Below are 16,415 nucleotides of genomic sequence, written 5' to 3'. Positions count from 1 at the left end.
TGAAGCTTATACATCAGATGTCAATGAGGTGCGAAGGGGGAGTAATTCAGCATAGCCCAAGCCAAACATTCAGGAGCAGTGATCATTCCCAGTGCTCAGTGAGTGTTAACAGAAAGATGTGAATTAATTTCCAGACCAAATTCTCTGAACGGTACTTAAATTCATGATCTTCTAAACCAGACAAAGCAATGTTTGTCTGTCCATTAAACCAAGCTTTGTTTGGGAATGGGCTAGGGTTTTGCTTACCATCATCTCCCACTGTCTCCGAAAACAACAAAACTTTGTATTAACATTGCATTTTAGCAAAGTAAACCATTTCGAGATATTTCACAGTTGCATTATGAAAAGAAATTTGATACCTAGGCGCTTAAAGAGATAATCAAGCAGAAAACCAAAAGATTTGTCACAGAGGATAGGTTTTAAGAAACATGGTTAAAAAGGAAAGTGAGATAGAAAAATGGAAAAGTTTGGAAGGGGACTTTCAGAGCTCAGAGCTTTGATAGCTGAAGGCACAACTGCCAATGATAGAACGATTAAAACTGGGGACATGCAAGAAACCAGAATAAGAGAAGCTTAGATACCTAGGAGGATTGGGTTGGAGGAGGGGCTGGAGAGGCTTAGAGAGGAGAAAGGTTTTGGGAAGATTTGAAATCAAAGAAGAGAATTTTAAAATTGAGTTGTTGCTGAACAAGGATCCAATGTAGGTCAGTGATCTAAATTGATTGGAGAATGGGGCTTGGTGTGAATTAGGACACAGACAGCAGTGGTTTAGGTGAGTTTAAGTTGATAGAGAGTGGAAGCAAGGTAGCCAGCCAGGAAAGAATTGAAATAGTCAAAAGGGAACAAAGACAAAGCAAACTCACGAGAATTAGTCTCGGATAACAAGGTGTAGAGCTGGATGAACACAGCAGGCCAAGCAGCATCAGAGGAGCAGGAAGGCTGACGTTTCGGGCCTAGACCCTTCTTCAGAAAAATGACAGCTTCATTTTACTGAAGAATGGTCTAGGCCCTAAACTTGTTATCTCAGATTCTCCAGCATCTGCAGTTCCTACTATCTCTGAAAGAATTAGTCTCAGTTCTGCTTGAATGTTTTGCCTGTGCTCACTGGCCAATCTGGTACCTGGTTCAGTCATGTGGCTTACACCCATGGGGGTCCACTATTGTGAGACCAAAACTGCAGGTGCTCTCGGAAAGGTGAATGGGGATATTGGGGGGAGGAAAAGGATGGAAATTGGCGTAGGTTTGGGGAATTGGCTAGGAATAGAATCTTTTTTTTAGAGGAATGAATCAGTATTAAGTTGGGATTATCTCATCCAAAAACTTATAGCCCCAGTTACTCCTGATAATGCTGGTACTGGCTGAGTTACCAAGATCTAACTGCCATAATTTAGGCTCTAGTGTATGTAATTTGAGATCTAATGTGTGTGAATTAAGAGGTGATTTAACATCTGCCCTGTTCTGTGCTCTCTTTCCTGGTGATATCTCCCTGGTGTACAGAAGATGCTGAATTCAATGGATATAACCAAGGATTGTACATTGGTGGGTCATAGCTCATTCACTCCCCTCTGCGGCTGCTTTATGTTTGTTTCCCATTCTGTCTCCTGTCCCTCAGATCTGTCTTTCTGCTGCCCTCCTTGGCAGATGGATCCAAAATTCACCCTGACTGCTGGCACATTGCTCTGGCACCAAAACCTACCTGCTCAGCTTCAGCAACCAAACATTGCCAGGGAACTGTGGGAAGATTGCCCAATACCTAAAAGATTTGTCAGGGAAAGATGGAAGATTCCACACCACACCCCCATTACACCAATAGTGTCATGGAAAGAGGGAATTTAGCCCATCCAATACACTGGTCAGTGAAAGGGGATCACTCTTTATCTCTTCCAAAATCCCCACCTCTCAGAATCACAGAATTGTTATGGTACAGATGGAGGCCATTCAGCCTGTCATGTATGTACCAGCTATCTGATCATTTTGACTCATTGCTCATCTCCTGCCTTTTTCTCATAACGCTGGACATTGTTTCTATTTACGTAATCATCTTATGCCCTCTTGAATATCTCAATTGAACCTGCCTCCATCATACTTGCAGATAGTGCATTCCAGACTCCAACTATTTGCTGTGCAAAAAGGTTTTCTCTCACCTCACATTTGGTTCTTTTGCAAAACACTTGAAATCTGTGCCCTACTTTTACAAGCTGGAACAATTTCTCCACGTCTGCTTTGCCTAGACCCATCGCAATTTTGATCTGATAAACTGTTTGGGGGAAATGAAGCAGCAGTTGTCATTTCTTTGCCAGAATGGGTGGAGGGGGAAAGGCAGTGGAGAAATATATGTTTGGAACTCACCCATGACCTGCAATTATCATTAAGGACAAACAGAATGAACCTGGATTTCTTTGGTGTCTCTTCCACAACTTTCAGTTTGACTCATCCCTGCCCGTTAACATTCTTGTCCCTCCCTTACAGCAGGATTCAGGAGGAGCATGCGACTGTGCCGCAGGAAATCGAAGAGCAACCAGTTGCTGACCTCTGCTCGCTGTCCAAGCAGCTGTTATACCAGCACAGTGTCACCGTATGAGGAGGTGATGAAATACCAGCGCAGCCCCACTGACAGACACAGGTTGATTGTCCTGGTGGGTGAGTAACCAATCATCTAGTTTAGAAGCAGATTAAACCATCTCAGGTGGAGGGTTCATAGCCTAATGTGGGCTGAAGGTTAGCTACTTTCTCACTGAAACCAGGTCACACCCTCACATTGCACACACCGTGTGAAGGGTGCAGTTCCACAGCATGGCAGTAGGGGCAGACTCCTGTCCCACAATTACAGACTCTAGGGAAAAGGCCTGGACACAGTGTGTAGACTGGACAAAGGCATAGGGCCAGACAGGATTCAGGCGGCAGAGATTTAGCTGAGCTGAAATCCAGAGCAAACGGAGACCAGGAAACCTGCCAGGAGAGATGCAATAGTCACATCTGGAGATGACAAAAAATGGATGAGGGCTTCAGTAGTGAAGGGGCTGAGGCAGGGACGGAGATAGGCAATGTAACAGTGAGGTCAGTCGTAATTCTATTGGAGAGGATATGTGGTCACAGGCTCGGCTCTAAATTGCCTATGATGTTGAGGTAGTGAACAGTCTGAAGCAATAGCCAGGGTGCACTTCCTGAAGCAGAGATGGGGTCAGATGACAATTGTTTTTTTTGCTTCCTGATGTTTAAGTGGGGGAAATTGTGACTCAATCAACAGTGGAGGGGCAGTGATGCACTGGAGAAAATTTGTTAGAGTGATGCTGCTGTTAATGTGTAATGTGAAACCTTACTCCAATGCAAGAGTTGCTGTGGCTACAACTGAGTAGGAAAGAGTTGAAACAAGTCAGGGCAGTCCCACTGAGCAGGGCAACAGAGAAGACGGTTTCTTTTCAGTGTTTTGGTGAGTCCCCCACCACCGCTAAAGTTATGATGACGAGTGGGAATTTGAATGTTCTCTGGGTGGGTAATGTCCTGTGATAATTGGGCACATCAATGGCAGAGACTAATTTGGTTTCCTTGTTTTCCGGATACATAGGTCCCTCGGGAGTGGGGGTAAATGAACTGAGAAGAAGGTTGATTGAGTCAGATCCACGCCTCTTCCAAAGTCCAGTACCACGTAAGTCAAGATATCTGTGTAGCATCACCCACAGAGGCAACAATTTGCACACAACTAGCTGATTGGCAGCGAACTATGAGATCCTTTAATGGGAGAGACAGACTTCACCATCTGTTATGCAGGCTCGTAAAACTCTATTTTCAGGAATATAGACATGGGGGTGGAATTCATTTAGGCGACCTGGATTCTGCTGGGTGAGGTGGATCAGGAGTGACTGGCCCACTGTGAACATAAGGTGTCTGGCCAATAGGACAAAAGGCACCCAGGGCCCCTCCTATTAGTTAACAGTGGCCTGCCTCTCCAATGATGATGCCTCTGATTCCTGGGCCAATCCCTTTACCCCAGTTTCACTCTCTTGGCTGTGCACTTCCATGACTCATTCATCCAACAATATTGGGGTGTGTGTGATCTCCACTGGACTGATTTTAGCCCTCTCACAAGTTGCTGCCCCTGTACTTAATGTGTCAACGTATGCTTCTCAAACTGTACCATCAGCCCCACCCTCTCCAATGTATAGTCCTCAGCTTTTTAAAAAAATTTCTTTCATACAGTGTAACCATTGCTGGGTAGGCCATCATTGATTGCCCTTCCCTAACTGCCCTTCAAAAGATTGGGGGCCATATTCTTGAACTGCTGCAGTCCTTGGGTGCAGTATCCCCACAGTGCTGTTAGGAAGGTCGTTCCAGGATTTTAATCCATCAATACTGAAGGAATGGCAATATAGTTTCAAGTCAGGATGGTGTGTGACTTGGAGGGGAACTTGTAGGTGGTCCCACATATCTGCTGCCCTTGTGCTGTGTGGTAGAGGTCACATAATTGAAGACAGGTGTTAAAGAAGAGGGGAAGAAGCCTGTAACTTTCCAAATGGCTTCTGGTAAAAATGTTTTGAGCTACCTGCTTGGAAAGACACCTGGCTTCAACATGGTAGCTTTAACCAGTACAGGATCTGATGGCCTATGATCCCCAATCACTACTTGCTTAATCCCAAGAGGTGCATTTAAGATACTTTCTGTTCAATCTGTTCAGACGTGTTATGACACACCTCCGCAGCCAAGCCTCCTGGCTGAGAGGTAGAGACACCACATCTCCACCACAAGAGCCTCTAAGAGGCGCATTTAAAGCTAAATGTCTTTTAACTACCTGCTCTACAGTCTTAATTGGTTTCTCACTTTTTGCATGTGGATTAGCTAATTTGCTATCTTCCTGCCGGCCATTTAACTAAGCCATCAGGATTCCTAGTCTCGTGACTAATTCCCGTGATTCTATAGACATTCCTAAATGACTTCTGCCTCTGATCCTGACCTGTTGATTGTCCCAAATTTTGTCTACTGTCCTATCAATGGACCAATAGGTCAGTCAGCTCCATAAATTGCTGAGATATTCTTAAGATCATGGATGATCATCTACAATCAATTTATTTCCCTACCCTCTCCTCGATTCTCTTAGTTCCCAAAAGCTGAAAAAGTTTTGGAATATATTCAACAACTGAGCATCTACAGGATTGAGGGTAGAAAATTCTAAAGACTTTCGATCTTCTTCTGGATGAAGCAATGTCTTTTCATCTCAGTCCTAAATGGCCAACCTCAGACAATGATCCCTAGTTCTCGACACTCCAGCCAGAGAGAAATAGTCTCTCAGCATCAATGCTCTAAAACCATCTCAAAATTTGACATTTGTCAATGAGATCACTTTTCATTCTTCTAAACTCCAGAGAATATTAGCCCATTTTGCTCAATATCTCCTCAAGGGACACTCCTCTCACACCAGGAATTAATCGAGCCAATTATTTTCAAAGGCAACTATATCTTGATTTAGGTAAGGAGAACAAAATGGTCCAGGGTCAGATGAAGAATGAATTTGAGTGGAAGCTGGAGGATGTGAGTCTAGGCCCCTAGGGTAGATTCTGTATTTACCAATCCACATTCAATGTGTATAACTTCAACCCTGCTCTGGGTCAGCCTGGTTGTCCTACACCTTGTCCTTGCAGATACCACTCGGCCACCACTCAGCTACGAGGAAGATGGGCGAGAGTATTACTTCGTTTCCAAGAAAACATTTGAAGCCATGGCCTTGAGTCACAGGTGAGGACACACTGGGGTGAGATCAAAAATGGTGAATGGTTGATGGGGACTATGTTGGCTGAAACAACAGTCCTATTGGGTAACAAGGCACTGGAATGATATGAAATTCATTGCAATGACACTGCTATTGGAAACACTTTCTAAGCTGTCCATTGCAAGTGGAACAACATTGCCTTAGGGATGTGTTCTCATACAGTCTAATGGTCACAGAACATCAATGGCAATGGGAGTCTCAGCTCATCCACCTGTCTGGAAGTTGATATGAATAATAGAGCAGCAGAAACTGTATCTAAACATGAGTTTGGGAGTAGGGAGGAAGCAGATGAAGTGTGTGCAGTGATCACGCTTGGGTCATGTTGATAGGGGTGGAAGTGAAATGGTTTGACTCATCTACAGAAGGATGACTTCAAAGTACACCCCATCTGACTCCCCACCACTTCCAGCAGCCTCAGAGTTTAAAGGGAGGGACAGCACAGTGAGGCAACTACTACAAAGGTTCCAGCTGTTGTGGGCAACATTGTGCAGGGATGTATATATTCCAGTAGCTCATGGGTCTGAACAGTAGTCAGCCTAAAACCAAATAATTCTGTAGTTTCACCACACGGTGAGAATCATGACAAATCGAATGGATCGAATGCTTTTCACCCTAGCGTTTAAATGAGGTTTCTGAGGAAATCGCAAATGCTTTGGTCATAATCTCTAAGCTTCCCTTGATGCAGGAATAATCTCTTTTCTATTTTAAAATGATAAAGGTAGCTCGTTATTTAAGAAATACCAGGAAGCAAAGACAGGAAATTACAGACCTTTTAGTCTCACATCTGTTGTGGGAAACTTGTTTGAATCTATAATTAATGACACAGTGACTGAGCACTTAGAGAGAACTTTGCGTTTATTACAGAGAGTCAACACGGATTTGTAAAAGGGCTGGTCATTTCAAACAAATCTGATTGAATAACAGTGTACTAAATTGAAGACAAATTATTAACTTGGTTAGATGAATAGTTAGATAGTAGGACAGAAAGAGATGCAATGGATATGCACTTAAATTAAATGTAACTGGAAGTGCTCCAAGAGGGCTTATTTTGGGGTCTCAACTATTCACTATATCCATAAGTGATTTAAATAATATATATCCAGTATGTATATCCATTTATATCTAGGTTAATTGATGATACAAAGGATAGTAGCATATTAAGCAATGTAGAAAGGAGCATAAATCATAAATAAACAGATTAAATTAATGTACAGAAATGTGACAGATGGATTTTGATGCAAGTGTATGTGAAGTCACCTCACGTGGATCAATAAAAGGGGCTGTTTTTTTTAAAAATTTTTTTAAATGGTAAAAAGCTTGTAAATGCGCAAGTTCAAGAAAATATTAAGTACTCAGGTTATTAAATGTAGTGATTAAATACAAAAGGAATTCAAAAAGGTTTATGAAAATTTAGCCTATTTACCTAAAAACATAGAAAATAGGAGCAGGAATAGGTCATTCAGCCCTTTGAGCCTGCCCCATCATTCAATATGATCAAATCTAATAATTCAACTCAGTATCCTGTTCTCACTTTCTCCCCCATACCCTTTGATCCCATTAGTCCTAATAACTATACCTGTTTCCTTCTTGAAAACATTGTGATTCGGCTTTAACAACTTTCTGTGGCAGAGAATTCCACAGCCTCTCTGGGTGAAGAAATTTCTCCTCATCTCAGTCTTGAATGGCGTATCCTGTATCTTAACCTGTGACTCCCTGGTTCCGGACTCCTTAGTCATTGGGAACATTCCTGCCTTGTCCTGTTAGAATTTTATAGGTTTCTATGTGGTCCCCTTCATTCTTCTAAACTCCAATGAATATAGTCTAACCGATCCAGTCTCTCTTCATATCTCAGTCCTGCCATCCCAGGAATCAGTCTGGTAAACCTTTGTAGCATGGCCTCTGTAGACAGAACATCGTTCCTCAGATGAGGAGCCCAAAACTACGTACAATATTCCAGATGTGGTCTCACCAAGGCCCTGTACAGTCACAGCATGATATCCCCGCTCCTGTACTCAAATTGTCTCATTGTGAAGGCCAACATACCACTTGCCTTCTTCCCCATCTGTTGCACCTGCATGCTTATTTTCAACAATTGGTGTACAGTTATCATTGCACCTCTCCCTTTCCCAATCTATCATTATTCACATGATAATCTGCCTTCCTGTTTTTGGCACCAAATTGGATAACCTCACACTGATCCACATTATACTTCATCTGTCACACTTTGCCCACTCACTCAACTTGTCCACATTATACTGAAGCATCTCTGTTTTCTCCTCCCAGTTCACCCTTACACCCAGTTTTGTAGCTAGGAGTCTTGAATATAAAGAGAAGGAGTAGCTGCAGCTACACAAAACCCTGATTTGTTCACGTCTGGAAAACTGCCTACAGTTCTTGGGATCACAACTTGGAAAGGATGTATTATCTGTAAAAGAACAGCAGCACAGATTCACCCGAATATTATCAAGGCTCCAAGGATTAGCTAATGATGAACTAGGCTTTTATTCCCTAAGTTGTCTGAGGCTTTTAGAATTTTGAAAGGAATCTATTGGATAGACAAGGAGAGACAATTTCTGCTGGCAAGAAAGTTGAGGACAAAGGAACATAACTTTAAAATCAGGAGTAAAGTCATGAAACATGCAGTGGAATGTGGAATACAGTCCCTATGAAGCAGTTATGTACTAACTCAACTATCAATTTAAAATCTAAGATCAACAGATTTTTGCTAGCCAAAGGTATTTAGCAATTATTGAACCAACATATGGAGCTAGGACAATATTAAATGCCAGCAGGGTTGGAAGGAACAGGGACAGGCCAATTTCCTAATTTATGAGTTCATAGAGTTAATATACCAGAGTTACATGCTTCTGTGAGAGATTTAATATATTGGTAGTCTGAGTTTCAACAGGAGACTTAATGTATCAGTGGGGCGAGTTTTGATGTGAGTTAATGTAGTACAGTGATGGGATTCATTAGGACATTTAGGGTAATAAAGAGTGAAGACAGGAGTTAGTTCAAGGAACTGTGCACCTGAGATTTTATGAAAGAGAAGAGTCTCTGATCTCGTCCTGACATTGATTGTGAAATATGAATGAAAGTTGAAACTAATATCATTCTGTTTGTGAAGGGTCTTCTTCTCACTTCAGGTTCCTGGAGTATGGAGAGTACAAAGGCCATCTGTACGGCACGAGCAGGGAGGCTGTGCGCTTGATTCTCGACTTGGAGTTAATTTGTGTCATTGACCTGGAACCACAAGTAAGTGTTCATGTACAAATCAAAGGGTAAAGAACAGCTAGACTGTTCTGCAATGATCATCTTGATCAATCGCCCTTTAATTACGAGGGGGTGGCTTTATTTTCTATCTCTGGTTCTTACTTCAACCTATCACCTTACCCTTGAGTTGGCACCTACATTAAAAATCTTACCATCATATAATATTGTATTGTGTTTACAGCACAAGAACAAGTCATTTGGCCCAACTTTATTCTCCACATGGACCTCCTCCCATTCCTCATTATCTAACTCCATCAACCTCACTCAGAGTTGTCATGATCTGAGACCCCCCTGAAAAGGTAATAGGAGCTGATTATAAAAATCATTTTAAAAGGAGGTTGAACAAACACTTGAGGATGACGAACTTCCAAAGTTATGGACAAAAGGTGGGGTTGTGACTGGATAAAAGATAGGGGTGTGAGACTAAACACAATTAGTTTTTCAAAGAGTCATCATAAGCAAAATGGGCCAAATGACCCACTTCCACACAATAAGGTTTTTGTCTCAATGAATATACTGTTTTATGCCTTTCTCTCTTACCTGCTTATCTACATTAAATGGATCTGTGCTACTTGCCTCAATTATTCCCTATGGTGGCAAATTCTACATTTACTCTTCTGACTTCCTATTAGATTTATTGGTGACTGTCTTATATTTATGATCCCGAATGGTGGTCACAGATTCATATAATTATTATAGTGTGGAAGGAGGCCATTCAGCCCACAGTGCTTTCACTGGTTCTATTATCTAGTGACAATTTCCTGCCTTTTCCCCATCTCTCTGCACATCGTTACGTTCCAAAACAAAAAAATCCAATGCCCTCTTGAATGCCTCAAATGAACCTGCCTCCACCACATTTGCGTTCAGTGCATTCCATAGCCTAGCAAGTTACTTTGTGAAAATGTTTTTTCTCACATTACCCTTGCTTGGAAGTCTGTCTTGGAAGGGGAAGCCTCTTTTCTGTAGCAACTGTATCTATTCCTTTCAGAAACATACAGGCCTCTATCCCATTCGTTCCCCACAGTTATAACTTCACAGTGCTGGTATCATTTCAGTAAATCTTTTTAATACCTTCTTTTATAACACGGACACCAAAAATACGAACATTGCTCAATGTTAACAATTTTATCTGTTTTTCAATGTTATCCCAGTGCTTGAATGAATGCCAGTGCTTTGTTTTTTTATTTTTATCGACTCCATTAACCTGCTTTGCTACTTCTAATGCTCTGCTCCCATACTCCAAAGAGTATATGTCCTCCTTATGCTTCCTATCAAAATGTACCATCACTTTTCTCCACTATAATAGCAACTACACTTCCAGTGTACTTTGTTGGTTGTATAGCTGCCTGAACCATCCTTATGTTGTGAAATGTGCCACAGAAATGCGAGTATTTTGGTTCTTCAATTTTGAACAGATTCACCAATAATGTGCTCATTCTTCACCTTTATCCATGTCTCCCTGTATTATATTGCAGTACTTCGTCTTTGTTACTACCTTTTTGTTAACAATTGTTTGGTGTTGATCACAATTGCGCTTCTCATTCCTGAGTCCAAACTGTTTTATGTACATGGTAAACAACAGCAGTCCCAGCTCTGATCTTGTGGCAAACCCCTCTCATCCTAATCCTGATCTTTGTTTTCCATTTTTTGCAGTCAACTTGCTATCCATAATACTAATTATCTCCTGACAGCATATGTGAGCACTTTCTGCCACCCTCCTTCAAACTTCTCACTTGTCACACTCCTAACTTTCCTGGCAATGTATCACTGAAATACTCTTCTCCTTTTCTCACTTAGTCAGCTCCTCATCCGCTGTGAGGTCAAGGTCCACTCAAATTCCCTCCACTTTTGCTCTTCCATTTTCTCCCGAATCCTGTCCTCACTCGATCTCTGCTTGTCTGAATCTGCTTCGCTCAGGAAAAAAACCTACTCCCTCTCATTCAACTTGTTCCTGTCTGCCCATCCCACCTATCACAAGTCCATTGTTGTCATTGTCCTGCTCAACAATTCCATCAGGTCCAGTCCTAATCCCCTCAAAGTTGTTCCACATCCACTCTTCGCCTGGTATAATTTCCATTCTTATACTTCTAAATCTGAGGATCAATATGTAGATCAGACAATGCATGAGATGGACAAAACAATCAAAGAACTGCACAATCTGGAAATCAGCAACAAGAACAGTTCTGAAGAAGTGTCACTGGATCTGAAACATGAACTCTGCTTTCTCTCCATAGATGCTGCCAGTCCTGCTCAGTTTTTCCAGCAATTTTTGTTTTTGTTGCATTAGACTGAACTGGTGGTTCAGTGCAAAAACTGCTGGTGCTTTAGGCTATTATGTGTCTCATTCTCCACTTCCTCCTGCGACTACAGGATTGGTATGGTGGATGAGGATAATCCCCAAGCTCCTTTCCCCAGCAGCAAAATGCTTCTCTTAGTTCTGTATTCTTAGTTTCCTTCTCAGACTTGCTTCTAATCTCAAATATGGGATGCTGACGGATTATTTAAATCTCTAAAATTGGGACCATTTGTACAGACGCCTCACCCACCTAATCTTCCCTTACCATCCTACAAATCTGGCCTCACTCAAACCATTCTACAATTGAGTTGACTTAGAAACCAATCGGCAACCTTTCCCTGAGGTACAAATTGTTGCGACTGTTTGAAATTTGGCATTCTTGGATTTGCCTAATGAGAACAAAACAAAAATCTTTTTCAACAAGATTCAATGGATTTTCTTAACACACTCCATGGTCAGCTCAGATGTGTCTACACTATCTCATACCTTTGTTCCTCCCAAAGCTTTTGCCAACTTGCATGCTGTCTATTAATGACAACATCTTGCTCTACCATTCCAAGACTGCATCAATATCTTTGACCACTTATGTAATGTTTCACAAAAGGTCATCTTTAACTTAAACACTGGCAGCACTAAAGAGATCCTATCTGGCTCCCATTAAAATCTCTACATCCTTGTACCAGCCTTTGCCCCTTGCACTTCTCCAAAGCCTACACATCTTTCGTAAAGCATGGTGTCCAAAAGCAGATAAAATACTCCATCTGAGGCTGAACTAGTGTCTTATATAAGTTCAAATAAACTCCTTCTCTTGTACTCCATGCCCCGATTAATAAACGCTCGGATTTTGAGGGTACCACATGAATTATTAGCCACTCTCTGTCCGGCAACCTTCTGCCATTCCTTGCTCTATCGTTATAGCTTTGCAAGTTTATTTCCCGTGAGAGCTAGTTCAATTTCCTTTAGAAATCACTGATCAGCCCCTCATTCCTTCTTATAGCTTTGTGTTCCAAAATGTCTTCTTCATTTTTTTTATTTGATTTGCATTCTCATGACAGCTTCATTACAATTGCAGAGCCTTCATCAGTCTTGAACCCACGTTCTTCCTAAATTACTCCACCTCACCATGTTTCTGACCTCTTCCTAAAGCCTCTGAGATACCTTGCTCAATTGCTAGGCGTCCAGTAATTTTCCCTGTCTCTTCCACCACTGTGTTTTTCGTGTCTGCTCTTCAAACTGCTGTGAAACATAGATTACTATGTTAAAGCTGTTGGAAAAATGCAAGCAGTGTTGTTGAAAAGAAAGTGGGATACAGAGAATGGACCATTTGAGATGCATCTCTCAAGTTAAGATCACTGAAAGGGCAAATAAAATGTCAGGATGTGAGAAGATTTTCTTTCTGTCGCAAATTCTCAAATTGGAATGCAGCACCAGCAAAGGTGGAAGCAGATTCAATCATAACTTTCAAAATGGAAGTGGATAAATAGTGAAAAAGAAAACAAAAATGCAGGGCTGTAGGAAAACAGCAGGAGGCTTGGAAACTATTGGATAATCCTTTCAAAGAGCCACAACAGACACATAGCTAGATGGCCTACTTCAGTGCTTTATGATTCTATATACAGCTGAATAAGTGCAGCGTAATTTACGAGGTGATGGTGGGCTTTACAATGCAAAGACTTAACATGAATTTCTATGTAAAATACAATGTGACTGGGATGGCGGGCAAGGCGAGTTAGTGTGTAGTTTGCCAATACAAGATAAGATTCCTGCTAGATTCATGACTGTGTTGACAAGTACTTTGACTTTCTACTTTACAGAGAATTCCAGAGGCACGGACAAAGGAGTTAAAACCCTTCATTATATTCATCAAACCTCCAAGCATCAGGCGCCTGCAACAAACACGAGCAAAAAGCCGTATCATCACCGAGTATTATGTAAACAGATCTTTCAAGGTGGGTTTGCATTTCAATAACCTTTTTGTTGCCATTCCAAATTATTGACACTTAGCCATTAGGGGAAGATTTTGACACTGACGTTCCAATAATAGAAAGTATTTCTGGACACCTCGCTATAGTCACTGGTACATCGAATAAGGTCATCATTCTGATGCCTGAGACTGACCAATTCCAAATTCAGTCTGGCTGGATGTGACCAGGAAACAGAAACTAGAAATATTAATCAGCAACTGCCATTAAATTCAGCAGGATATGGTGGATATCCATTCTTTCAGGTTCCCCGCATGTAAACCAAAACCATCACTCAACATTGTCTTCCTATAAATATCAGTGCCACTATCTCTCCATTTGTATTAGTCACTTGCTCCTTTATCACATTCTCTCTCTCTGTCTCACTCTCTCTCTGTGTTTGTATCTCTCTACCTCCCTAACTCCCTCACTCCTCGTATCTCTATTGCTCCCTGTATATCTCTCTGTCTGTCTCTCTCTATCACTGTCACGCCCTGTATCACTCCCCTACTCCTGTATCATAGCATGGCCTCTCTCCATATATAAAACATATATTTTGCATTCACAGGAAGAAGATTTACAAGAGATGGAGGATGTATCTGAGAAGATGCTAGACTATTTTGGACATCTGTTTGACTGTGTGATTGTGAATGATGAGCTCCCAGACACCCACATGCAGCTACTTTGTGCTGTAAAGCGAGCTCAGTCTGAACCATACTGGGTGCCAGCAGCTTGGCTCAATTCAGACATGAGTGCTTAATTCCTTCTCCATTGGTGTTAGCTGTGGGCGAGTTTGTGTAAAATAGATGGTAATGCCATATGGATATTTGATAGGGCAGTGTAGAGGAAGATTTAACTTGCATCCAACCCTGTGCTATATCTGCCTGGGCATAAAATTGAAAGTTTTGAGTGATGAGAGCCTTTCCATTGGTAAGTAAAATAATACAGATCAAAACTAAACCTCAAAATTTAAATGCAGTATCCTGTTACACAGGGAGCAATATATCATGATGCAAATTATCTGGTGAGTGCTAGATACTGTATAAATGTTGTATGATAAATAATAAAATCATGTTGGTCATCTGCTTTACCTGTGATTCTATGATTATTATTTTTCCCTTTTTTCCGCTTCCTATAACCTTCCTCATTTTAATGTTAATGCTTTTCTCAGTTCTTTCCTCTCCTGGAGTTGCAGAGTTCTGCTGCACTGCAACCATAAATGATAAAAAAAAACTCCATAACAACTTATGGGACTGAGCAGTTTGCTTCCTCAGTACTCCAAACTCAACATCCAATCCCCTCAGTCACAAGCTCAGAGTGAATCCAATCTACACGACACACTACAGCAATTTGAAAAGATCACTTCAACTCCCTTGAGACCTCCATCACTGAAACATTTGATATATTGACTTATTCCAATATCATTGAGGACACCATCACCTTCAAATCACACAAACCCCAACTTGGAAATATATCAGTGATCATTCACCTCTGCTATGTCAAAATCCTGGAATTCCTTGCACCACTCCATCATCAGGGCACTATCATCTTAAACAGAAGGTTCATCACCTACTCCTGGGGCAAACCAAGGATGGGTAGCAAATGTGCCCATGCCAACAGTGTCCACATCGCAAAAAAGAGAAATGAATACTGCATTGCCGTAATGGTAGATAAGTACAACCCATTCCCAGCACCGAGGAATGTCTTTTTCATACTTACGCCATTGGTAAATTACACAGTGCTGCACATCATAGTCACTCACCAGACTGATACATAATACAGAGTGTTTGGTCATTCTCAGATGGCATTATGTTTCGCTGTGCTAGACACAGCCACAAAAGCAATTGGAAGTAGGTGTATGGTCTGTTCTTTCATCCTGTAGTTATCAAATAGCACTGGGCAGTGATTGGTCAGCATTTCCGGAGTGATACATCAAACACACATCCTGAGATTGCTTCAAAGATAGTAGGAACTGCAGATGCTGGAAAATCTGAGATAACAAGGTGCAGGGCTGGATGAACACAGCATGTCAAGCAGCATCATAGGAGCAGGAAGGCTGACGTTTCGGGCCTAGACCCTTCGCCTCCCCAGTTCCGGGGGATTGTTATGTCCCACTATTTACAGTGAATGAGTCCCCAGAGATTACAGTACATTATCCCCAGTCAGTAAATTACCCTTCCAGTTTACAGTATATTACCCACAAAGTTTATAATACTTCACTGCAATCATTACATTACATTATATTACCCCAGATTTTGCAGTACATTACCCCATTCAATATATTACCCACAAAGTTTACAATACTTTACTGCAAGATTACAGATTATTACCTCGACAATTACAGTCACTATCCGGACAGACTATATTGCAGCAGATTACAGTTTATTAGTCCCAGGATTACAGTACTTTACCGTAATCATTTCTGTACATTATCTCATTCATTACATTATATTGTCCCCACAAATCACAGAATATTACGCCCAGAAATCACAATACATTTTGCTCAGAAATCACAGAGACTTCGGTACATTATTCCCAGTTTTCTTGGTACAGCATCCTCGTGATTACAGTACATGACCTCCAGTAAATACTGTCTATTACTGGCAGATTTGACTGGACCTGATCACAGCTAGGACCCGCCTCCACACATTGATTGACGATCTCTGTACCAATCAGTGACAGTCGACGCGGTGACCCGGAACTGGTCGGCGGGGAGCGCTGACCCCGAGTGCCTTGGCTTGCCATAGCAACAGGCAAGCGGCATGGAGAGAAGGGAGGAGGTGGTGAGTACCCGGCCGGCACCCTGGGAATGGGGAATGGGGAATGGGGAATGGGGTATGAGGTATGAGGTATGAGGGATGAGGGGAGGAGGGGAGGAGGCAGTGTTTACCCCACTCTCTGTCGCTGAGGACTATGTTCCGGACCGGCAGCTCTTCCCTCTAGTGACGGCTACTATTGCGTGGGGGCGGGATGTGGTGACTATTTGCCTCAGTACCCGGGGGCTGACTCCATCCAGTTTGCTCAGAGATAGTAGGAACTGCAGATGCTGGAGAATCTGAGAAAACAAGGTGTAGAGCTGGATGAACACAGCAGGCCAAGCAGCATCATAGGAGCAGGAAAGCTG

The 16,415-nt window shown here is 41.9% G+C and overlaps 2 protein-coding genes across 2 annotated transcripts in view; both read left to right on the top strand.

Annotated features, from left to right (window-relative positions):
- The window catches only part of mpp4b (MAGUK p55 scaffold protein 4b), a 37,304-nt gene extending 23,195 nt beyond the window's left edge, over positions 1 to 14,109 (top strand). The window contains exons 14-20 of the mRNA XM_048599363.1: positions 1,498 to 1,539; positions 2,470 to 2,640; positions 3,566 to 3,646; positions 5,634 to 5,727; positions 8,908 to 9,016; positions 13,145 to 13,279; positions 13,860 to 14,109. Coding sequence (XP_048455320.1) covers positions 1,498 to 1,539; positions 2,470 to 2,640; positions 3,566 to 3,646; positions 5,634 to 5,727; positions 8,908 to 9,016; positions 13,145 to 13,279; positions 13,860 to 14,051 — 824 coding nt within the window. The 3' untranslated portion in view covers positions 14,052 to 14,109. The remainder of the gene's footprint in view (positions 1 to 1,497; positions 1,540 to 2,469; positions 2,641 to 3,565; positions 3,647 to 5,633; positions 5,728 to 8,907; positions 9,017 to 13,144; positions 13,280 to 13,859) is intronic.
- A 1,857-nt stretch (positions 14,110 to 15,966) lies between these two features.
- LOC109913349 (transmembrane protein 237) overlaps positions 15,967 to 16,415 on the top strand; it is a 34,639-nt gene continuing 34,190 nt past the window's right edge. Inside the window, exon 1 of the mRNA XM_048599052.1 lies at positions 15,967 to 16,074. Coding sequence (XP_048455009.1) covers positions 16,054 to 16,074 — 21 coding nt within the window. The 5' untranslated portion in view covers positions 15,967 to 16,053. The remainder of the gene's footprint in view (positions 16,075 to 16,415) is intronic.

The sequence above is a fragment of the Rhincodon typus genome, chromosome 7 (genome assembly GCF_021869965.1).
Source record: "Rhincodon typus isolate 14 chromosome 7, sRhiTyp1.1, whole genome shotgun sequence".
Classification (NCBI taxonomy): Eukaryota; Metazoa; Chordata; class Chondrichthyes; order Orectolobiformes; family Rhincodontidae; genus Rhincodon; species Rhincodon typus.
The sequence above is the reverse complement of the archived record's forward strand: the minus strand, read 5'-3'. Positions and strand labels throughout refer to the sequence as shown.